Raw genomic sequence first — 26,262 nt, 5'->3', positions numbered from 1 at the left:
TAAAAGTCTCACCAGGACCCAAGCAACTTTGGGTTCCTAAATCCGCTTAATTCTTGCAGGTTATACGTGACGAGCAGTTCGACGATGAATGGTATATTGACAGCGGCTGCTCGCGTCACATGAAAGGGAGGAAGGAAGAGCTAAGGGAGTTTCGGTCTCTCAAAGATGGTGGATGTGTCAAATATGGTAACAACTCTTATGGCACGATAAAGGTCTACGGGATGATTACAAATGGAGATTTATCAATCTGTAAAGTTGCCTATGTGGAAGGATTACAACACAATCTAATCAGTGTTTCACAATTGGTTGTGGGAACTGGTCTGAAGGTTTCGTTCGATGATGAAGGATCAGAGATCATAGAGAAGAAAACAAAAACAGTTCTACTGAAGTCGCAGCGAAAAGGCGAGATGTATCCACTTAATCTAAATCCAATACGAGGAAAGCCTGATATATGTCTACTAACGAAGGCTCACTCTGATGAAAGTTGGTTATGGCACCGAACACTCTCGCACCTCAACTTTAAAGATATCAACAAGCTCGTTCTTGGTGATCATGTGCGAGGTCTTCCCCTCTTGAAGTTTGATAAGGAGCATCTATGCTCTGCATGTGAAATGGGGAAGCAAAGCAGGAAGAGTCATCTAACTCTTGTGAACACAAAGATCATTGAACCTCTTGAACTACTACACATGGATCTTTGTGGGCGTTCGGCAATTGAGAGTATCGGCGGTAGTAAGTATATACTTGTTATTGTTAATGATTTTTCACATTTCACTTGGGTATATTTTCTTAAACATAAATCAGAGGCTACTCCAAAGCTGAAGAACTTTATAAAGCAAGTGGAAGTTCAGTTGTGAAAGCTAGTTCGTAACATCAGAAGCGACAACGGATTGGAATTCAAGAACAAAGATTTTGAAGAATTTCTAGCCGAAAAGGGAATCACACACAACTTCTCTGCTCCTTACACTCAACAGTAGAATGGAGTAGTTGAAAGACGCAACCGATCTTTATGTGAAGCAGCCCGAACCATGCTTAGCTTCGCTTCACTTCCTCTGTATTTCTGGGCCGATGCTATAGTTGCTGCTTGCTATACCTAGAACCGATCCTTTCTCAATAAGCGATTTTCCATCACTCCATATGAAATTCTTAATAATCGCAAACCTAACGTCAAGTTTTTCCATGTCTTTGGTTCCAGATGTTTCGTCTTCAACTCCAAAGAGAACCAAAACAAGTTTGATGTGAAAGATGACGAAGGGATTTTCTTAGGGTACTCTCTAACCTCCAAGGCATATAGGGTTCTCAACAAAAGATCAAAGAAATTAGAAGAAACCTATTATGTCACGTTTGATGACAATTACATGAAGAAATTTCAATCAAGCGAAGGTCCAATGGAAGAAATCTTTCCTGAGACTGGTAAAGTCACAGCACCAATATCCAATCTGTTTGAAGAGTACATGTTGCTCTTTGATGAACCAGAAAAGGCCATCAACTCTGAAGCGAACGCAGCCGATAACAACATCGATAACCTAAAGAAAATAATCAATGACACTGCAAAAGACATGGAAAGTGAACCTCATAGTCCAAGCGAACCTCATGCTTCAAGCGAACCTCCAAAAGATAGCACGTCACTGCAGGGGGGAGGATTCGTCTCCATCGAGTAAATAGGATTCGCCTATCCAGGGGGAGAACCCATCTCCAACCATGACCCATGAAAGTCCATTCGAGAGGGAGAATTCTGAACCTGATGTTGAAACCGTCTCATCATTCGAGGGGGAGAATCAAAATACAAATGATGATTCGGATGTTCAGTCAGAATTCGAAGAGGAAATAAATGTTGAACTGGATCCTACCTACGATCCAAATTACCCTCCACTCACTAAATGGACAAGAGATCATCCGAAAACACAAGTGATTGGTGAATCATCTGAGGGAGTCCTTACACGTTCTCAAGCTAAAGAGAAACAAACTGATTTATTCTCTCAAGTGGAATATTGCATGTTTAATTCGTTTGTCTCCAAGGTAGAACCGAAAACTATCTACACTGCACTCGATCATTCGGATTGGGTACAGGCTATACAAGACGAACTCAACAATTTTGAGAGAAACCGAGTCTGGAGACTGATTCCTACTCCAAAGGATGCATCTGTAGTTGGTTTAAAATGGGTTTTCCGTAATAAGATGGACAAAGAAGGGAATGTGATACAGAACAAAGCGAGACTTGTTGTGAAAGGATATTGTCAGGAAGAAGGGATCGATTATGAAGAAACCTTCACTTCAGTAGCAAGGTTAGAATCCGTGCGGATCTTTCTGGAATACGCAGCACATAAGAATTTTGAAGTTTTTCAAATGGACGTCAAGTGTGCTTTCCTTATGGGGAGTTGGAAAAAACCGTATATGTTGAACAACCACCAGGTTTCGTGAATGAGAAATATCCTGATCATTGCTACATTCTGGACAAGGCAGTTTCCGGTCTAAAATAAGCCCCTAGAGCCTGGTATGAAACTCTAACTCGCTTTATAAAAATGTCTAAATTCAAACAAGGTTCGGTTGACCCAACCTTCTTTCGCAAGAAAGAGGGTGACCACCTTATGATAGTCCAAATTTATTTTGATGACATCATCTTCGGTTCCACGAATCCCAGCTTAACAGCTGAATTCCAAAAATTGATGGAGACTAAATTTGATATGAGCTCAATGGGTCCAATTAACTTTTTCCTTGGCCTGAACATAAGACAGGGACCAGAAGGCATTTTTATCAATCAGGAGGCTTATACAAAGACTTTACTGGCAAAGTTCGGCATGATGGGAGACTCAAGAGTGAAGGTTCCAATGGCTTTCGGGACGAAGCTAACACCATCCTTGGAAAAACCGGCTGCTGATATGACCCTCTATCGTCAAATGATAGGGTCACTAATGTATCTTACAGCTAGTAGACCAGATATCATGTTTTCTGTTCGCTATTGTGCCAGGTTCCAAGCCAATCCACACGAAGGACTATTATATCTTAATCACATATGACTGGTATGCACTTTGCAACTAATGAAGTAACCGATAAAGATCTTTTTAAAACATAAATATATTAATTATGTCCCGACTAAATTAGTATGTGTGAAACTTTTACAAACGGTCATATACTTGGAAACAAGAAGCTGTTTTCCAAATGTTAAAACAAGCCCTATGCAGAGCACCGATCTTGTCTCTCCCAGAGGGAACCAAAGACTTCGTAGTGTACTGTGATGCTTCGAATCAAGGCCTCGAATGTGTGCTCATGCAGAGAGGGAAGGTTATCGCGTATGCATCAAGACAGCTTAAGACGCACGAGGTTAATTATACTACGCACGACCTGGAATTAGGAGCAGTAGTATTCGCTTTGAAGATCTGGAGACACTACCTCTACGGCACGAAATGCACTATCTTCACTGATCACAAAAGTCTTCAGCATATCCTCAATCAGAAAGAGCTCAACATGCGACAGAGGAGATGGGTAGAGTTGCTGAATGACTACGAGTGCGAAATTCGTTATCATCCGGGCAAGGCCAATGTAGTGGCCGATGCTCTAAGCAGGAAGGAGTACTCGGGCCGCCGAGTAAAATCCTTAACAATGACAATCCATTCCCACCTGACCATACAAATCAAGGAAGCTCAACTGGAAGCTTTGAAACCAGAAAAGGTGGCAGGAGAGACATTAATGTGAATGGATAAAAACTTAGAAGTCAAGGATGATGGAGCACGTTATATCATGAACCGGATTTGGACACCGAAGTTCGGTGGACTCCGAGACGTCGTCATGAATGAAGCACACAAGACTCAATACTCCATCCATCCCGGGTCGGATAAGATGTATCTGGACCTCAAGAAATTATACTGGTGGCCGAACATGAAAGCTGAGATTGCTACCTATGTGAGCAAGTGCCTGACTTGCGCCAAGGTCAAAATCGAATACCAGAAACCATCCGGGCTATTACAACAGCCGGATATACCTGAGTGGAAGTAGGAACGAATAACCATGGACTTCATAACCAAGCTGCCTAAGACATCGGGCGGTCTTGACACCATATGGGTAATCGTAGACAGATTGACCAAATCAGCACACTTCCTACCGATAAAAGAAACTGACAAGATGGAGAAGCTGACTAGAACGTACATCAAAGAGATTGTACGACTCCATGGTGTGCCGATATCCATTATCTCCGATAGAGATAGTAGATTTACCTCACGGTTTTGGCAGTCTCTACAAAAATCCTTGGGAACTAGGCTTGACATGAGTACGGCCTACCACCCACAAACCGACGGACAGAGCGAACGAACCATTCAAACGTTCGAAGACATGTTAAGAGCTTGTGTGATAGACTTCGGTAATGGGATACCCATCTACCACTTATCGAATTCTCCTACAATAACAGCTATCATACTAGCATCAAATTCGCTCCATTCGAAGCTCTTTACGGTCGCAAATGCAGATCACCCCTGTGTTGGGCTGAGGTGGGGGATACACAGCTAGCTAGAGGGCAAGTCTCTAATAGCACCCTCACTGGCCCTGAAATCATAAGGGAAAATAGTCTCGAGATCGGCAAAAGAGTTACGCAGACAAACAACACAAACCCTTGGAATTCCAGGTGGGTGATCGTGTACTACTAAACGTTTCCCCTTGGAAAGGAATGATACGATTCGGCAAACGCGGGAAACTAAATCCAAGGTACATCGGGCCATTCGAAATCCTTGCTAGGATTGGGCCAGTAGCATACAAACTTCGATTACCTCAGGAACTCGACAAAGTACATCCCACATTTCACGTGTCGAACCTAAAGAAGTGTTTGTCTGATGAGACACTCGTAATACCACTCGATGAAATCGAAGTTAACAAAAATTTCCACTTCGTGGAGGAACCAGTCGAAATCATGGATCGGGAAATCAAACGAACGAAACAAAGTCGTATTCCTATCGTGAAGGTCCGTTGGAACGCTAAACGAGGGCCTGAGTTCACCTGGGAATGCGAAGATCAAATGAAACAAAAATACCCACATCTTTTCCCAAACTCTTGATGTCCCAGTCAAATGCAAATTTCGGGACGAAATTCCTTCTAACGGGGGGATGATGTGACAACCGTCAAAATTGAGTCAAGTCAAAGTCAAACAAAGTCAACAAGTCAAAACCAATCGACTCAATTAACCCTTGTATATTAGGGTTTACACTATGTAATTACTGTACAATGCAATATTTTAATGAGAGAAACATTATTTGGAAAGTTCGTGTGTTGAATTTCCTAAGTCTCAAATGCAGTAAACATTGAACCAAAACGATAAAAAAATATTGCACACTCATCGGGAGTGTGTACGACACTAAAACACGATTTAACGGGGTTTACGAACCTTGCGTTGTGAAGTCGGACACTCAAATTAATCACAAACGAAACCTCTCTAAATCGTTTTCACTCTATCTCTTTCTATTTGAAATCTCTCCCAAATCTCTCTCAAAAGTTACTTTAACTTTTTGTAATCATTCGGGCCATCCCGACCCTTAACCGGGTCAAAAACCACTTGAAACGGGGTAAAAACGGGTAAAATAACCTTAAGGAACCAAAACCCTCCTATTTGAAGCGAAAACTCTCATGAGAAGCCTCTCAGGACCGAAGCCTCTCAGGACCGAAGCCTCTCATGAGAAGCCTCTCAGGACCGAAGCCTCTCATTAGAAGCCTCTCAGGACAGAAGCCTCGCATGAGAAGCCTCTCAGACAGCCCATGCGAGAGGTCTCGCAGACGGCCCCTTTTTACCGGTTTTTCGACTACGACTTCGTTTTAACTCCGTTTTTCATTATTTTAACGTGGGATTTTCACCCAAACCGTGTTTTAGTGTCGTACACCCCGTTAAACCGTGTTTTAGTGTCGTACACACTCCCGATGAGTGTGCAATAATTTTTTTATCGTTTTGGTTCAATGTTTACTGCATTTGAGACTTAGGAAATTCAACACACGAACTTTCCAAATAATGTTTCTCTCATTAAAATATTGCATTGTATAGTAATTACATAGTGTAAACCCTAATATACAAGGGTTAATTGAGTCGATTGGTTTTGACTTGTTGACTTTGTTTGACTTTGACTTGACTCAATTTTGACGGTTGTCACACAGACTCTAAGTGAAGACTTACTGATTCGGTATATACAAATAGTTTCTTCCCAATCAGGCTACAAATATCACTTAAGTCACGAGCTACCTTACTCTTCTCACAATGAGTTAAGATTTATCTGTTCGGTCCTAATTATATAGCAGAGGTACTTTCGGTTCTTTAACCACCTTCATACTTTTCTCTATCACACTACGTTTCATGAATGTAACCCTTGAGACTCTCAGAATCTACCACTGGGGTTTATGGTTACACAAAATCTATGTTAATGATCTTAGTTTCGTTTCACCACGTACTAAGTGAAATCCAAAATCCAATACCTTAACTGAATTGACGGTGAACAATCAAACGTTCTAGTTTTTCACCCATGTATTAACGAAACCACACATGTGGTAGGTACCATGAAATCTCTTTTATTTTATTTTTTTGTGAGATCTTTATGAAATGTTCCAACACAAGGATATTTCTACCCAAAAGATCCAGTTTTAATTTTGTTTTGATATTTCTATATTATCACCAAGTCACTGCAAACTGTCCAACTACTTGTTGTTTTTGGTTACACCGGCCACACAAGTACTTCACTCAACTTTCGGTCTTATATCAAGGTTCGTAGTTCAGTTGAAGAGAAAGCCACCCTTACAGCCGAATATTGAAAAGATGCCTTTCATTGCTTCTTAACAAGCATTTGATCGTACTTCAACGGGAAACCACACAGACACTTCTTAGTCTCTCTTGACTTTGAAGGAAGCGATTCGTGCCCGGATCCACAGTTTTGTGTCTTTAAAGACATCACTAACATCCCACATCAATAATTTGCTTTATTTATTTTTCCTTGGCACACTCTTGCACGAAGTTCTTTATGATCTTCCAAAGTCTGGTTCGTGGTTCCAATGGCAATTTGCTCATCTATTGTTTCGCTTCTAGTGATGTTCTTATTATTAAAGAAGTGACAGGTGCTCAGTTTTGAAATGGAATGTGAAACGATTGGGGTATTTGCAGAGGAGATGAATGGATAAGATTTTGAAAAAGGCGCGTGAATTTGAAACGTTACCCTATCATCACACCGCCTGACACGCTCTTTTTGGGGAAAGCCAGATGTCAAATCGCACCTTTTTAGGCGTCGTTTCAGGACGTCACGCAATCATCATTAAGAGATATTTATCTCTCCTGGAAATCGTATAAAGGGTTTTGTTTCATTCCGTTTTCCTCTTTACAAATACTCTCAAGCATTCTCAAGGCGATTTCTCTTCCTCTACTGTTCATCTTCTTCACCAAGCTTCAACAATGGCAGATTCTTCTTCAGTTTAAGAAAACACCGCTCAATCCTCTCACCTCACAATCAAGCCCAACCAGAATATGATCATCAACTTGGTGCCTTACAAGTATGATTCCTGCATGCTGCAGATCGTCGAATGCCTGAAATACTCACCACTGGTAATTGCTCTTACCAAAGTCGATGTTGTTCCATTGTCCCTCCTTTCTCAGGTTTATTCTTCCGCTAAGTATGTCAAGGCCGATGAAAGAATTTTATTTGAGATTTTTGATAAGAAGAGTTCAGTCTCGAAAGCTAGGTTTTGTTCTCTTTTAGGGCTACCTTATGCAGACTCAATGGTGAACCATGACTCGATTTCCACTGTACAACTCTTTAAGATGTTCTATAATATGGGGTATAATGACGTTCTCACCACGATTACAAAGGTCAAGAAGTCTTGTCTTCCTCCTCAATGGAACGGATTATTTACTCTTCTATCTAAGAGTTTTTCTGAACGTGTCGCTGGATCTGATGGTGCTAGCAAGGGTTTCGTGACCTTTCTCTATGGTCTGTATCATGGAATCAATCTTGACTATGGGTCGATTCTATGGACTCAATTGATTCAAAGCTTGAATTCTTCATCTCGTCACACTGAGATTTCTTGTGGGAGATTCTGGACCATTATCACTCAACGGGCAATGGAGAAGTTTCAAGTTCCAGTTATGGCAGATTCCTTAATGTCTGCAATTGCCACTTTTCACACAAAAAAAATCATTGTGGCAGATTTCACCAAGTTTTCATTTGTCGGTTCAATTCCGGAATCTATGTATCAGTGTGTTTCAAAGGCTAGAAAGCTCATCAATGAATACAAAAAGCTTCCAGCCATGGGGCCAAGACAGTTAACCCCAGAGATGCAACAATCGCTTGATATGGCTGATAAACCAGCTAAACTGGGAAAGAAAGGAGATACAAGGAAGGAAATTCAAGAGGGGACCTCATCTAAACCTGTCACTCCTAAGAAACGAAAAGGTCCAACTGCAGAACCTTTGGCTCCCAAGAAGCAAAAGATAAAGAAGAAGGTGCACAAGCGAAAAGCCCCATCCACTAGTGTTAGTGACTATGTTCCATCTGATCAAGATGATGAGGTCACACCCGAACAGGAGCAAGAACAGTCTGAGGATTCGATTCATGAGAACTCACCCGAGGTAGTTTTTACTAACACAGTTCCATCTCCACCTCCATCTCCTCCTCCCACTACTGTTCCAATTTCTATCGCTCCATGTCCTCCTCCAACCTCTTCTCAAATTCCTACTTCTACACATGTACCACCACCATTATTCACCGAAACAACCACCACCACAACTATCACTACAACCGAACCAACAATTAATGTCAACGCATCTGATGCGGGGGCATGAACGTCAGGTGTCGAAACCCCCATTACCTCAAAACCTCTGTCTCCAATCAACTCAGACAAATCAGATACCGTTCTTGGTGGCGCCGATATGAATTTTGTTACTTTTCTTTTCAGTCCTTACACTGTACAGAGCGATGAAGATGACGATGCCCCAGTCACCAAGAGGCATCTCAAGTCGTTGAATGAGAAGCTTGATACTCTACTCGCCTCTTCCTCCAAATCCTCCACATCAGCATACTCTGACGCTGCTATTCAAGCTCTAGTGGCTACCCTGCTCCAGCAGCATGAAACTTCCATTGAGAAAGCAACCAAAGCAGTCGATGATTCCACCAAGACAGCGACCGAAACAGTCGAAAAACTAATTTCTAATGCTAAAGAAGTTTTGAAGTCTCTGCAAGCTGAGTCCCAGCAAAATGCAAACACAGTAAATACCGTTATCGAAAAGCTTGTCTCTTCTCTACAAGCCGAACAAGTGAAATTTGAAATTGTTTGCTCTGACATCCAAACTGATCACTTGGCGCTCCAACAGTCTATCAACTCTCATCTCGAATCACTCCAGGCTGAGTTAGCTTTCGAAAATAAAGTGATGGATGAGCTAGCTCAACAAACTACTGTGATCAAAACTCAATCTGTCAAGCTTTCCCAAGAAAAGAAGGAGATTGATGATCTCAAGACCGAACGTGCAGTTGTGAAAAGCTGTGTTGGTGATGTTCATGCTCTTCTGGTCAATCTCCTTGATGCCCATGATACGGTTCTCACCATCACCATCAGGAGACGTTTGGCTGAAAAATTGCGTCCTGCACTTGCAATTCTGAGCAGGATAGAAGGTGTTTCGGAGGAGGGTGTCCCTCCAAAACAAGGGGGAAGCAGTTCAAGCTCCACCAAAACAAACCCCCACAAGCCAAACTCCAACAAGTGAAAATCTTCAACCTCCTCCTGTTAAACCAAATGTCCCCAAAGAACCGAAGGATAATGAAGCTTCGGGTTCAACGGTTCAAGACAAAGGAAAGAAAATCATTTGTGAAAGTGGAGAAGAAGTAGAGAATCAAGAAGATTTGTTAAAGCAAACTCCTGAAACAAAAGAGAGGGAAAGAAAAGATAAAGACGCCCATGAAATTTTGGAACGAAGCAAATCCCTTTTTCCATTATGGACATTGGAAAACCTACTGAAGGAAGCGATTGAGTCCCCAAGTACTCATTGGCTCGAACCAGTCACTTCTTTTGACTTGGTTAATTCTAAAGACTCGCAATTCGATATGTCGATCACCCGAAGGGAATTCATTTTTCATTGTTTTGAGCCAATCGCCTCTATTCCCTCACCTGACCCGAAGGTTGACAGAGAACTGATTGAGTTTTATCTGGCATTCTCGCAACCTCAATATCTGACCTGGAATGCAAAGAAGATTACTACGGTCAAGGTTATGAAGCCAGTTGCCGCGGGGAAATTTATCAACATGAAGTTCCGGGTTACTCGTGGTACTGAAGATTCAGTTCATGAAATTTCTCTTGCTGATCTGCCAAATCTCAATCCTCATGACTGGATTCTGTTGACTAACGAACAGAAGTACGAACCCATTCTAGATCACATAAAGAGAATGTTGGTTTCGTATATTCATGAAGTAGCAAAGCTTGATCAGTAGATTGCTTCTGCTCTGAGTAAGAAGCCTATTGTCAAACCCATTGGCAAAGCTAGTGATGTGAATAAGATGTGTATGGGCAAGATTGACACCGAACACTTGACGGTGATGTTTACTAAAAAAGTAGGAGGTTCGGCTACTCCATTGAAGTGCCTGTTCGCCTTGGCTGACAAACATCTGTTTTCCACGGTTGCTCTTGAACATATTCTGGATATAATAAACATATGTAAATCTAATGATGATGCTACAAAGAAGATTTTCAATGACATGCTTCGGTGGTATATCAACTTTCGTCGCACTATTCTTGCTATCATACCGAAGCTGTTCAAAACGGTAAAGAAGACCAGACAGGTTCGACAGCAGTAATCTTTCGCCTCAATTGACGCAAAGGGGGAGATTGTTGGGTTAAGAAGTGTTGCGTCATTGGGCTTTTGGTCTAAGTCCATTGTTCACACGGTACTGGGCATGTCCGACCGTGTTTCATTTATTAGGGTTTACTTTATATAGTGCATGCATGCACCATAGTATGAACGCTGATACAGTTAATTCTCTTTGATCGTATTGTAACCCTAGCAAACCTCTACGGTAGCAATTTTTCATAGAGTTCTTCTAAGGTTGTGGCTTATTAATCATTCGACATAAGTGCTGATTCATCTGGTGTTCTTATTTACATTGTGTTCTTGATTTATCTGACTAAGAATCTTATCGATCTAAAGGTTTTTAATCTCATCAGATTTCATAACCAAGTTTCCCAAGACAACGGGTAGTCTTGACTCCATTTGGGTGATTGTTGATAGGTTAACCAAATTTGCGCACTTCCTACCAATAAAAGAGACCAACAAGATGGAGAAACCAACCAGGACGTACATTAAAGAGATCGTATGATTACATGGTGTGCCAATATCCATTATCTCTGAAAGAGATAGTAGATATACCTCACGGTTTTGGCAATCACTACAAAAGTCCTTGGGATCCAAACTCGACATGAGTACAGCGTACCATCCCCAGACTGACGGGAAAAGTGAGAGAACCATTCAGTCGCTGGAATACATGTTGAGAGCTTGTGTGATAGACGTTGGTAAAGCTTGGGATACCCATTTACCACTCATCGAATTCTCATACAATAACAGCTATCACACTAGCATCAAAGTCGCACCATTCGAAGCCCTCTACGGACGCAAGTGCAGATCACCTCTGTGTTGGGCTGAAATGGGTGACACACAGCTAGCAAGGAGGCAAGTTCCTGGCAGCACTCTCACCGGCCCTGAGATCATAAGGGAGACAATAGAGAACATCGTTCAAATTCGGGAACGACTGAAAGCATCTAGGGATCGACAAAAGAGCTATGCGGATAAACGACGAAAACCCTTGGAGTTCCAGGTTAGTGACTGTGTGCTGTTAAAGGTCTCACCCTGGAAGGGAATGATACGTTTTGGAAAACTAAGTCCAAGGTACATCAGGCCATTCGAGATTCTTGATAGAATCGGCCCAGTGGCTTACAAACTTCAACTACCACAGGAACTCAGTAACATACACCCTCACTTGCCACGTGTCCAATCTGAGGAAGTGTCTGTCCGACGAGACTCTTGTAATCCCACTCGATGAAATCGAGATAAACGAGAGTCTACACTTCGTACAGGAACCTGTGGAAATCATGGACATGGAGATTAAGAGAACGAAACAAAGCCTTATAACAATAGTGAAGGTCCGCTGGAACGCCAAGCGAGGACCTGAATTCACTTGGGAACGAGAAGACCAGATGAAACAAAAGTACCCCACATCTTTTCCCTAGTTCATGAGTACCCACTCTAGAACTAATTTCGGACGAAATTCCCTCTAACGGGGGGATAATGTAACAACCGGCTATTTTGGGTCAACAAAAGTCAAGCAAGTCAAAGAAAAGTCAAATAGATAAGTCTTAAAGCATGAAATTATGTCTTGCTTAAGAGTTTTAGGTTTTAGGAATCAAAACCCATGAGATTTCGGTTGGGATGGACCGAAATCTCATGCCATGGTCGAATTCATGTTAAGACCGAAATCATCATTTAGAACCGAGATCACATGCGAGACCGAAATCCTCCTAGGCCAAAATCCCTCTAGACCGAAGATCTTGGTTCTCGGTTTCACTTGGACCGAAATCAAGGTGATTTCGGTGAAGATAGGCCGAAATCACTAGTTTTAGACGGTGGTGCTTTTCCCAATGTAATATAATGCACAAACCAATGCAAACATCACATCACTTTCACCCCCCTTATATATATTTCACCGAAATCACTTTCCCCATTTCCTCATTTACACTTCATATTCTCGCAATTTCCTCTCAAGAAAGAGTTCTTAACATCTTCAAACCTTCATACATCTTCCCAAGAACATCATCAAATATTCCCAGAAACATCTTCAAAATTTCCAAGAAGAACCATATCTTCAATAATTATTTTAGAAGATCTTTGTAGGTATTATTTATATAATCTAGTGTTTTTATAACACTTTCATGTTAGTTCAACTAATTTACACACAATATCGTGTGTTAAATACTCGTAGGATACGAACACCTTCACGTATTGTAACTTGAAGAACATCCCTATCACTTCGTTATCCAGCCAAGAACACACTCGGGGTGAGTTCATACCCCCACATTTTTCGAGATTTTCAATGTTTTAGGGGGGGGGATACAAGAAAACTTGTGTTAAAAACACGAAATGGTTACATACATTTTCTTACCGTTTATACAAAAATACTAAATTGTGAAATATATACATACAAGGTTTTGGTTAAAAACGCAACGCTACGAAAAACAAAGTACAAATACACTATATTATTCTATATATATATATATATATATATATATATATACATATATATATAGATATATAGTACATACAAAGGAATCATCATTTCAGTGAAACAATTAATATAAACTATAATAGGTATAGTTTATGGGGAATTCACACTATTTTACCCTTTTGGGACAATGAAATAATTATTTAAAAGTATAATTATTATTATGCTATGTAAACACTATGAAAGGGTAATACATACAATTACAAGAAAAAAGGAATTTCATTACACTATACGTAAACCGGTTAATACAATTTTGTGAGACATCCTTCACCGTACTTACCAGAGTACACACTAAAGTCCTGTATTATAACCAGAGTCTCTTGTAGTGAGAGCGTGACACTTGTGTATAGATCTATATGGGACTGACAATCTCGCACCTAAATTGTTAGCTACAGTTAAACTGGCAGGTCTGGGGTGACAAATGTCGTACCATTCCGACGTCTGAAGAGCGTCGTAACAGGCCACTAGTCCTTAGCATGGTTATAATAACTCACATGGGGTATTAATGGTTTACAGGGTTAAATTACATACAATCAGTTTTATTAAATAATAAAACTACATTACACTATTTTACAGTACAACTGGTAGTTCCAGGAACATACATTCAAAGAGTTGCACAGATACAACTACAGTACATTATTTTCCAGTACAGTACCACTTACATTTCTGTAAACTTACATTCGAATGGTTTTATAAATATTAAAATTGTATTATACTACTTCCTAGTACAACAATACTTATACATTTTCGGTCTTAGGGTATCTAAGACTACATTACATTTAAAAGAAAATATTAGATTTTCTGGAGAACACTCTTTCATCTTACAAGGAAAAATGGCAGATTTTTCTTATACAAATGCTTATGAACTCACCAACTTAATTTTTGACACGTTTTCAAAACTACTTGTATTCTCAGGAAATCAGTAAACAGGTACTTCTAAGGATTTTGCAGATGGGGCGTGGCAGCGTCGCATTACATATTTTTGTCACATGTATTTGGAAATCAAACAAACAATGATTCAAATACAATGTAAAAACTTATAAATTATCAATATAATGTTTGTAATTCATTTATCTCTATTATTCAATTGTTATGATACTGTACATGAAGTCATCCACCATCAAACGTTTCCGTCGTTTTCTCGGTTTGGGGGTGTGACAGGTGGTCACCCAAAAATGAAATTTTAAAATTAGAAACTAACTCATACCAGAAATGGGTTTTACAGCTTGGATGGTTCTAGAATTTCCTCTTTCTTCAACTATTGAACAATTACAATTCACCCCCTGCACCTTTAATTAACTCTAGAATGGAAACGGAACATCCTTTTGGTCCTCCTCGAAAAACACCTTCCTTTTTTGAACCCATTTTTAAAGATATAGACTATAAAGTCGAAATCAGAAAATTAAATTTTAGAGTTCGAAGAATTTTAAAAAAATAAAAAAGAAAGAAGCAAAAGCATTTTTTCTTTATAAAACAAAAAATAAAAGAACTTTTAAAAGGAAATAAAATTCCATTATTTCTACCGAGAGAAATATATGAATCAAGTGAAACTCAAACAGAAAAGGATTTCATAATCAGCAATCAGATAATTCATGAATCACTTAGTCAAATTCGATCTACAGGTAATCCCGAATTACTTCTAGATTAATTCTAATTAGTAATTAATCAATTCTAATTGTTTTTCATATTAATTTATTAATCATATAAATTAACAAATCGATTATTTAACAGTTGATCTCATATTAATTTATTAACTACATAATAAATTAACAAATCAACTTTATTTTTTTAATTAATATATTAATCACATAATATATTAAGAAACCATTTCCCCATAATTTCCAATTAGTTTATTAATCATATAATAATCTAATAAATTATCCTTTTATCTCCTAATATCACTTCTAGCTTTTTCTGGTTTTGAGGACAACCTAAAAAGGACTTTGATTCTAATTACAAAAGTATACCAATTTATTTATGAGCTTACACACCTTAATCCAATAGACTTCCTACAATAGCATCCTACTTTGTCCACCGCGGCGTGGCACCCATATACCACGCCGCGGGGCAAAGTACACTGCCCTCTACTTACGACGAAGAACTTCGTATGAATCCTCGACATCACTCATCGTGTCATGGTGAGCTATTTACCACGCCGCAATAACTTAAGATCAGCAAAGTGCATTGTTGATTTCATTCTAGCTTTGGGGACACTTTTTCCTCCAAATTCTAACATTTATATTTGCTTCGTTTCTAACCCGTTTTCTATGATCTTTATATCCATGTGAAGGTGGAAACATACAATACAACTCTTTTAAGTCATTTCTCATTGAATTAATATGGCTCTCGGTCTATTAAGCCACTAACTTGGCCCAAAATGCATAAAAATACTCATTTTACCTTTTTGGCCAAAATGCATATTCTCATGTATTTCCTCTCTTGAACTTGCTCATCTAATCTCATATAAGTTACTTAAACTTGTCTTGACCATTTTCATGAAGTCACAACTTCATAAACTTATCATATTCTCATAAATGACCATTTTGCCATTTTCGTCAATACTTGACTAAAAGTCAACTTTTTATAAATTTTTGGTTCTTACACAACACGTTGAAGGGAAATGTGACATGAAGTGAACTTGAGAACGCGACACATGAGGTGTGATTCAAGTTATGTTAGTTCAATAGTGACATCAATTTACTTTGGGTAAATGTGGCGTGTTCTAAAAGTAGGTTGTTGTGAGCTTTTTGTTACGAGTCTTTAGTGACAGATAACAAAGTGTCATGCAAAGTGTTAAATCACGATGTGTGAGAAGAAAACATGATTCGCCTGGTCGCAACACGTTTATGAAATTAGTGAAAAAAAATAAAAGAGTTCCAGCTCGTCATTTTCGCCAAAAACACCCAAAAACGGGAAGGGGGACAACAAGGGAGATTTTGGAGCAATCTTTGAGTTAATTACTAAAAGTTGAAGAGAAATTGAAGGGAATAGCATAAAAACATCATCTTCACACCTGAGTGGAAGGTAATAAGTTTAATCACTAGAAATCCTTTTGTTATTACAGAAATTTAGGTTGAGGGTTGGAAACTCTAATTTGAAATTATGGTGCTTATGTTAAGAATTAAGGTGTAATAAGATAGTTAAGGTTGTATATGACTCAGTTATGTGCTTTTGATGTTAAATTGATGGTTAAACGTGGAATTGAATAGGGATCATGGTAAACCCTAACCATGGAAGTTATGCAATTACGATATGAAAGTGCATGTCATAATGGATTAAGACATATTGATATGAGAATTTAACTTAATTGATATGAGAATTTGGTTATGGAAGATAATTGTGCACAAGGAGTTTGTACCTTATTTTAAGGTACTTAAATTGTGAACTTGGAAGAAATGAAACTATCAAAATTGTGTTTTAATGAGTTAAGACAAGCATTTTTACTAACCTATAGAGTATGATTAATTATGGTGTGATAGGATAACATGGCTTAATAAGTCATAATTCGTGTTATAGTAAGAAATATGTTAACATTAGAGTTGTGGTAGCTTAAGAATGGTTATTGTTGTAACGGTGTTGGAGGACAAGGCTAAGGACAAAGGCTCAAGTGTTGGAACTTCCAACAATCAATTGGCGATAAGGTTACATAAGATGGTTTGAATATTAATTACATTGTGACTGTGATGGAAAATCGAATGTAACAGCTTCGGTGCCTCGGTGCCTGTAATATTACGATTGGGACGATTTGGTATTTTGAGATAGCATTGGTGGTCATTATATCTCGAGTAAAAGTATACCCGATGTTTGTCGTTTTTTTTAAATGGTGTATTTTATGTTGAATTATCAGGTGTTATATTGTTAGTCTAAATTGTAGAATATAACCTAGAACAAAAGGAATTTTGTGTATGAATAAAACTTTTTTTATTAAAATATTATTATTTTGAGACATAAAATAATTAATGTCTAAACCTAAAAGAATTTGTGTGGATGAGAGAAATATAGAATTGTGTACGAAATAAGTGATTTAGAAAGCACTAGATATGATGAGTCCCACAAATGCATATATTAAATTACTTTGTGAAAGAAACAAAAAGGAATGATGGTTTGAGTAGCAAGCATGTAGCTTTTAAGTAAACCTAATTATACTAGAAACAAGTCAAACGAAAAGCCTCTTCTAAGTCAACACCACTTGTGCATCAAATTTGAGTCAAATACTTTTAAAAAAAAAAACAGTATAATTATAGACAAAATCACAGAAATGGCGGCAATGGAAGAATGATTTTAACAAAATGAGAGCCTTTTTTTACTTTTCACATAAAATATCATATATGGATTTTGTTTTTAAATTCTTCCACACAAAAAAAAAACTTAAAAGACCTTTTTTCCTAATTTTTTAAGCATGGTGAAATTGCTGACAATATTTTAGAATTGTTCATAGCATTGCGAAATTGTTCATATCATCACGAAATTAATAATGAAATTTAATTCAATTTTTGTTTTTTTTTTATATTTTCATTGTTTGGGACCTTAAAAAAAGCAATTTCAGTGAAAAAATCTCATAGTGGGAAATGGAGCATTGAATATTCAGATTGACAGGGGTTTCAAAATGGATTTTAAATGCAAAAAATCTTCATCTTCATATTTTAATAAAAGAATAGGTTTATTCTCTTTTTGTCATTTGTCACTCTATTAGGCCACCTAATTAATGTCATGTCACTTGTCAACCTATTGATTCTTAATTTCAAATTTCAAATTTCAAATTTTAAAATTTTTCATTCTAATGACATTAAATTAATAACATTATAATAAAAATTAAAATAACATTAATACATATTATAAAGTCACGTATTTATTTAAATAAATGAATATAATTTTATATAACTAAAAAAATTATCTCTTAATTAACAACTTATTTAAAATAATTGTTTAATAATTTTGATTTTTTTACTATGAAAATTTAATTAATTTTATAACCATGATTCCTACGGGTTATAAACTAGTGAAAGAATATTTAAGTAAACGCTTTAAATAGGGTAACAAGGTCATAACTTGGCAGTGGAACTATGAGATTAGTGGTGATTTTATGTAAAAAAGTAAAAGAAATGCCAATTTTGTTAAAAATAAAACACGGTAATTTTTGTGATTTTTAAATAATTACAAGTCTTTATAAACCATATTTCACATTTTTCAATGTTCCATTCAAATCATGTACTTTTTTCAGTCCCATAAAATCACAACACTTTATACATGTTTTTCAAACCCTAATCCCTATTTGATGCATAAGATAAAACTATTGGATCCGGTGTTAGTATACTTGCATAATAGGTTTTGAGTTTGAGTCTTAACAACTTAACAATAGTATGAGTTTCAATTCCAATATGGATTCAACAGACTTCTAATAGTCTGTTGTAAACCTAATTTACTTCTCACATGATCTTGTGTGAACCAACTCAGGGTTTGCTTTGCTAGAATAATAAGCATAAACTAAATTCTGATAAAAACAATAATTATGGATAACTTTTATATCTATAGTTGTTGATATTATTAAATAAAAAAAATTGTTATCAACTTATCAGTATTTTCGTCTTAGCAGGAAGAATGTGAGAATCCATAAATGAGGTCCGAGTACCAAACGTGTGCATGTTACATATCATGTGGTTGCATAGGCCTTAGAAGAACTCATAAAACCCTTATTGAATTTTTTTTTTTTTTAATTAATGAACGATATTCATCTTGAAACTAAGTGATCAAGGGCAAAAAAGTAACTTCCTACAAAAATAAAAGATGCAATTCCACTGCGACCCATTCGCAACCAAATCCCACGAAAAAGTATATTCCTATCTCGCGGATGGATTCCTGTAAGTGTCTCAAACCTCTTTCCTGGTAAACTCCACTTGAGAAACTTCCTCTCCATTGTAATATACTGCATTCACATAGAGTAAAGTACTTTTAGAGTAAATTACAGTTTTAGTCCCTGTGTTATAGCACCTTTTCAGACATGGTCCAAAAATATATATTTTTTGCATTTTCGTCCCTAATCCCTTATTTTACTGTTTCTTAACTTTTTAATTTATATCATCCATGAGTTAATATCCCATTCGTTAAATTTGTAAAAAAAATTACCATTTTGCCCCTAGAAAATACCTTTGGCAGCACAAGACACTGTGATCGACATTTGGCAGTGTCAAAGGAATGGGAAGCTGCTGCAGCAATTGAGCCTGAAAATCCAGCTGCAAGACTAACTGCTAAAGGATGCAATGGGCCAATATCTTCATCGGAGCTGAAAACCATAAAGGGTATTTCGGTCATTTACACAAATGAGGGAGGATTGGAATTGAATTTCCATAACTTCATGGAAAGAAAGTTGACTCTCGTAACAGAATTCAATTTGATACTCATTTGTAACCAGAAACCAAAATGGAATCAGAATCATACTGAATTCCATTCCAGCCAAACACCGGAATGGAATCAAAGTACCAATAAACAAAAAAAAAAATTGAACCTTGGAATTGGGTCCATCCCCACAGCTTTCCAATCCAGCATTGCCCGATGTAAAAACTGCCAGCTTGAAAAGAAGACACCACCAAAGATGGTATCACGAAATACCCCTGATCTAATACCCCTCCACAAAGCACCCCAACCTTCTAAAGATACAACATCAAGAGGCTTTGTAACATGATACACAGGTGGGGCCCTTCCAGTCCCAGTCATCATCCATGGGTACTCTTTCAAAGAGCCAGTCAAGTTTGCATGATTAGGGTTCAAGGTGGACAAGAGACCAACAGAATGGTTAAGTGCCTTGATGTCTGGAGAATACCCACGAAGTAATTTTGCAATTGAAGATGAGACAACGGTTTTTTCTGAGTTTGGAATTCGTGAAGCAGTTGTCACTTGTGCACGGATTGTGAAAAGCTCAAATGGAGAGGTAATCAGTGATTCCATTGCACCCGATGCAATTCCTGCAAGTAGAGCCTCTGAGACGTATACATAGTTGTCTTTTCGCCCATCTGAATGAAGAAGAAGAAGAAGAAGAAGAAGAAGAAGATGGATTCATGTAATCAAAATGTGATATGTAACACATAAGTGGTTAGCTATGATTATAGGAAGTTATAATTTCTACTAACCAATAAGTAAACAATCCACCTTTATAGAAAGCGGTTAACAGTTCATAGGTTCCAAAGCGTGATCCCACTCCCAAGATTCTTCCTAAAGCCAACCAACCAAAACCATTGTACAACCCTGCAATAATGTTGAAGCTTTGAATTCAAGTCTCAAGAAGGCTACATTTCTGGAATTTAACTAAGTTCTATGTGTCAATCGTCAAACGTATAGATAATGTACATAGGAAATTAGGAATTACTATCGCTTTTGATGATTGTATAAGTAAAAGCATTTATCGAACTCGGATGATTAAAATAGTTAAGACTCTATACCCTAATTGACAAGCTTTAGACAAAATTACCGGAGTTGCCAGATAATTTGCGAACTCTATCAAACACCTGAGCTGCACTCAGCTGCTTGTCCGGACCTGATCCAACCTGTTAGTAACCTCATTAGGAATGGAACAAAAAATCCATCGAGTATTGTGATTCGTTTCCATAATAAGATCAAATATGATCATGAATCGTAAAGTGGTGCAACGAATGATAAATTTAATAGAAAAGTGTAAATCAAGCACGTAAACAACCTAGAATTTATGGATTAAGTTTTAACCCTAACCTGAACAAGGGTTTTGATTGTCTCAAAAGGGTACGTTGCAGCAGTGCCTAATGTTACAGCTCCGGCACCTGCTACTGCGTGGATTGCAAATGTCTGATTCTTTATGAAGTCTTCCATTAGAAACAAGAAAGAAACGTGAGAAGAACAGGAGCGCGCTAATGGAAATGATATGATTTTGACTCGGGAACTTGACTCTGTGCAAAAAGGGTTTAAAGAGGGGTTAATTACATAAAGAGTATATTACATGGAATGGTCCTTATAGTTTAATATATTACTTTAATATATTAAGGTGGTAATCTGTATATTTGGTCCTTAAAATATTTTTTTTTAACTCGGAAACTACAATTTTGTTTGGTTTTGAGTTTGGTCCCTAATAATGTAAAAGACTAATTTGTCCTTACTATTTTTTTTTTACTTTTTCATGTTTATTAATTTATTCAAAAGAGTTAACAAAGTCAATAATAGCCCCTTTATTCCTCTTCCTTCTTGTCGTACACTCATAGACCAAAAACATCTCACACTTTCTTGCCTTACAATCCTCGTATTGCAACTATAGTTGTTGGAAAAGGTGTTTGACTTGGTTCGGAAAGCTCTATTCTCATGATAACCACCACATAACTATAGTTGTCGGAAAAGAAGGCGTTTGACCCGATTCCTTTTGTCGGAAAGCTCTCATCCTACGTATAACCACCACATCGTAACCATAATTTTCAAAAAAAAGAAGTTTGATCAGTTCTCTCTCACATAAAGCTCTCTTCCCATATATAGCCACCCCCATCGTAACCACAGTTGCTAGAAAATAAGGTGTTTGACCTAGTTCCCTTTGTCGGAAAGTCTCTCCTCCCACGTATAACCATCACATCTCAACCACAGTTGGTTGGTCTCGTGGTATGCAATCAATCAATACTGACACAAAGAATACTTTAAAACTGACTTTTGTATTGAACACGAATTTGTAAATACAAGAGAATAATCATAATCTTATTTTGATTATTGAACAAACTCTCAATAACATTCACAAAGAAAGATCATATGCTACGTTCATCAAAATACATAATAATGAACCCTAACATTACATAAATACTAGATTAGGCTGTCAAAAAAATCGCTAAGAATTAGTGAATCTTTTGTGAATTGGAACTTACCCCAAATCTTATACATGAACTCTAAATCAATCCTAACCCCGGGACATTAGGAATTGATTAGTTTGGGGGTAAGTCTTCAAACGCCAATTGTATACTTTCCAAAAATACCCATGTTGACTTAATCACCTTTCGACATACGTTGATTCAATCAACTCGGCTTCCAAAACATTGATCATCATCAAACCCCTAACACGGTTTCTGGAAAAATAAGGCATTTAATCGATTCTCTTTTACGAAAAGCTTTATTCCCTTATATAACCACCCCATCGCAACTATAGTTGCCAAAAATTAAGGTGGTTGACCAATACATTTTGCCAAAAGAATTCCAATGACTAGACTAGGGTATGAATTCTATGAACGGGCGCCAATTTGTAAATCTAAGGTGTGGTGTTGTTTCTTCTTCCTACCATAAATGGCCTTTTTGTAGATCCATGACTGTTATAATGTTATAGCTTGACGTAGATCATATCTTCTAGATCTTGTTTAACTGGTTTTTACAATCATTTGTTGTGTCTTATAGGAGGCATTACATAGGTGGAGGAACTTGATCGGTCTTGCAAAATTACAAAATCACCGACAACATTACCAAAGAAGATAATTGTCGTCAGAGCTTTCAAGGTGGATAAGTGGAAAGAATAATGGGAAGGGGTGACGTCTTGTGGTCCCATTTTTTCATAAATTTATATAAAAAAAATCAATAATAATAATAAATGGTAAAACAATCTTTTTATGTCTAACAGTGATGAAATACGCAACAAAATAAAGTTTAAGGGGCTTTCTATGTTTAAAATAGTTAGGGACCCGATGTGCATAATACCCTAAACCAGAGGATTGTTCATGTAATTTATTCTAAAAAAGACCATCTATATTGCCCTTTAACCTTAAACCTCAACATTATTTAATTTTTTCTAAAAATCCCTTGTTTTTTTTCATTTTATCGGTTTTGACCCTTTTAGCAGGTTATCGATAGTCTTTCGGGTTTATACTTTTTATTTCGAAAAACACCTTAACTTTTTTTCAAAAAAAAACCCTCAAGGTTTTTTTCGAAAAACCCTTACATTTGGTAAATTGTTTTTGTATTGGCCAAGTTTGAGGTTTTGGCTCATTCATAGGTTTTTTTTATGTAACTTTTGTTTGTGGTGTTCTTGATAGTTTTTAACATTAAAAGCTAAAGGAAGTTTTGATTTTTTTTAAAGAAAAAGAAAGGAAATCGTGTTCATTTCTTTTTAGGTAAATACATGTAAGATTAATAAATAAATAAATAAATTTTAAAATGAAAGTTGAATAGTTATAACATAAACATATGGAAATAAGTGACTTAGACCTTGAATGTGGATATAAACAAATGAGGGACTAAAACTTTCATATTCTCAAACTTAAGGACTACAAATGAAACATATTTTACCTAATTAATAAAGTGGCAAGAAATTTAGGCTTAAGTGTGAAATTAGGAAGTTACATTAACTATCTAGTTAAATGGTGTATATTTGAGAAAATAAGTACTTGAGGGGCTAGTTTTGACATATGAGAAAACACTAAGCTAGTTAGGTGGGGGTTCTCTTCATTTGGAAAAAGAAAAAGAATTTGAAGAGGGAGAAAGCTCTCATTGGAGATTTTGGAGCTTGAAAGGAAGCATTAGAGCTAATTGTTGAAGAAGAAGCAATATCTTGAAGCTAGGGATATGATCCATGCATTTAGAAGGTATAACCTCCTCCCGTGTTCCTCAATCTTCGACCTAGGGTTTAGGTATGAATCTCAAATACAAAAATGGTTATAAGTGGATGTTTAGCTCTTAGATATGATGCTTGTTTGAGAATTTGAACTCATATACTCCGTGAGATCAAACCCTAGTTTATATATGTGGAGTTGGTGATGTGTTGAATCTTAGAGAATTCATCAATAATGGGAAACCTCATGAGAGTGCTATTGGGAAGTGTTTGGATGATTGGGTTTTGTTGTTCTCTAAACTAGAATCAAATCTCAACATGGATCCATCACCCAACTTTAAGAGTTCTATGCATTGAATCTACCATTATGTTGGAATTAAGAACTAGAGTTTCAATAAGGACCCATAAGAATGATGAAGAGAAATCCAATGATCAGATACGTTAGTAAGATATTGGTCAGTAATGAGAGTTATGATTCATGAAATAAGTTTTGGAATCTTAGTGATTGATTCTCTCAACATATATATATATATATATATATATATATATATATATATATATATGTGTGTGTGTGTGTGTGTGTGTATGTATGTGTGTGTGTGATTGGAATCATTGGCTGCAATTGCATGGCAAATATGAAAATTTCGATTTTCTAACCATGTTACAAACATTACGCGAGCATGAATAATACTACGCCCGCGTGTAATGATGTTGAGAAGAAAGGATTTGAACATTACATGACTGCATAATCTCTAGAGTAAATATTACACGACCGTGTAGTTACATGATAAGGTGTGAAATGCTAAGTTGACCTTGGTACATCCGTTTAGCATTCTGATTCTTCCGACACTCTTATATAAGTGGGTATAGACAATTAAAAAAACTAAAATAATTTTACAAGATTCCTAGGGGTATTTTGGTCATTTTGTAACCAAAGACGAATGATGGTAATATGTGGTGTATGAAGTAAAGTGTGAGATGTATAAAAGAATGGAGAATAGCTTGGTTTACACAAAGGTGAGCACTATCGAATAGATATCTCATAAAACAAAAATAAGATGTTTTCAAAATGTGAAAGTGTTTTAAGACTGTTCATGAATTACTTGTTATATGTTTCACTATGTATGCATTTCATAAAAATGACTTTTACAAAAGAGTTTTGATAAAGAGTAAAGTTTAAGTGATTTCAAAGAGTTTACCATGAATATATTTATATATATATATATATATATATATATATATAGAGAGAGAGAGAGAGGTAGGTTCAAATGTTTCTAGCAAGTATTGTGTTCCTAAATGCACCAATCAGAAATTAGCAATAATTAAATAATTAATTAAATCAAAAAGGGTATTTCCGGTTTTTTGCACCTTGCAATTAATGTGATTATTTAATTAAATCCCTTCAATTAAGGAAACAAAATAAATAAGTTTTATAAACCCCAAAACACGTCCACAACACACCGTCTTTGTTCTTTCCCTGCTATCGACGCCAAGAAGCTTCCATCGCTACTGACTAGCGGTCGTTTCTTTCCAAAACTTCGGCCATAAACACCACCGGACAACACCTTCTTATTTGTACTTCCAGATGAACTAAATATGGCATCCTCGACTAACTGTAGCGGCCGGCCTCGGTTTATGCTTCAAAAAACTTTTGCTGATTTTCTGATCATATTTACGCTCAGGTTTGCTTCACTCTATTTCTACTAATTTCTCCGATCCATAATAGTTTTATTTTTAAAGGTGCGTACAAAATGGATACATATTTTTTGTAGAAATTTCAACTTCTCTTATTTCTTTGAATTTGTATTATTTCTTTACTCGTAATTATTTGGTTTCTTTTGTGCATTAATTTAGTCGGGTATTCGTTTTCTTTTTTTGTTAATTGTTGAATTGTAGTTTCTTTTTGTGTGGAAAAAGTTTATGCAGGCAGGTAAGTTGATAGATTCTATTTTGTTGTATATAGCTTTTTTATGTTATATTTTACCAAATGAGTTTTAAAGGGAAAAATGTGTGAATTAAAAAGAGAAAAGAAAGCAAAAGTAGTGTAATAACTTTATTTCACACTTACATATTTTTCATGTAAACTCACAGTATAACTTAATTGCTTTTAGGTTAGTTTTTACAACATGAATTCAAATGTTCAATGTTAGAATGACTATAAGCTTATGTAGTTATAATCCTTAATGAGTATGGCCCAGATTCACTTAGAGGATTACATATTCAATACTAAGCCTCATCTTTATAGCCTTTCAATCTGAATTAAATCAAACCTCAAATCACTTGAATTAATCAATAAATAATGTTGATCAAACCTCAATTCACTTGAATTATTTACAATGTTTTTTGTATGTATGTATTTTGTCAGAATGTTTGTATGTATTATGTCAGAATGTAATTTGTATGTATATAAATTAACTATTTAGTTCTAATCTTCTAATTACAAACAAATTGGTTTATTTATTCAGG

At 36.7% G+C, this 26,262-nt stretch overlaps 1 protein-coding gene across 1 annotated transcript; it reads right to left on the bottom strand.

Moving 5' to 3' along the window:
• Positions 1–18,772: 18,772 nt before the first annotated feature.
• Positions 18,773–21,191, bottom strand: LOC145123644 (Mitochondrial substrate carrier family protein). The gene is made up of 6 exons (XM_079058851.1): positions 20,985–21,191; positions 20,728–20,803; positions 20,409–20,504; positions 19,768–20,272; positions 19,410–19,545; positions 18,773–19,188 (listed from the first exon to the last, which is right to left on the bottom strand). The coding sequence occupies exons 1-6, from the start codon at positions 21,099–21,101 to the stop codon at positions 18,994–18,996; spliced, it is 1,125 nt and encodes a 374-aa protein (XP_078914977.1). The 5' UTR covers positions 21,102–21,191; the 3' UTR covers positions 18,773–18,993.
• Between the last annotated feature and the right edge of the window lie 5,071 nt (positions 21,192–26,262).

This window comes from Lactuca virosa, chromosome 7 (genome assembly GCF_052849685.1).
Source record: "Lactuca virosa cultivar CGN04683 chromosome 7, Lactuca_virosa_CGN04683_v6, whole genome shotgun sequence".
In the NCBI taxonomy this organism is placed as follows: domain Eukaryota; kingdom Viridiplantae; phylum Streptophyta; class Magnoliopsida; order Asterales; family Asteraceae; genus Lactuca; species Lactuca virosa.
The sequence above is the reverse complement of the archived record's forward strand: the minus strand, read 5'-3'. Positions and strand labels throughout refer to the sequence as shown.

What these genes read in the sequence shown, in the direction of transcription:
- LOC145123644 (XM_079058851.1), bottom strand. Translation starts at nt 21,101, where the DNA reads ATGGAAGACTTCATAAAGAATCAGACATTTGCAATCCACGCAGTAGCA. An exon ending in CAATCAAAACCCTTGTTCAG is followed by an intron (nt 20,804 to 20,984) that starts GTTAGGGTTAAA and finishes GGTTACTAACAG; the next exon opens with GTTGGATCAGGTCCGGACAA. An exon ending in AGTGTCTTGTGCTGCCAAAG is followed by an intron (nt 19,189 to 19,409) that starts GTATTTTCTAGG and finishes ATGTGAATGCAG; the next exon opens with TATATTACAATGGAGAGGAA.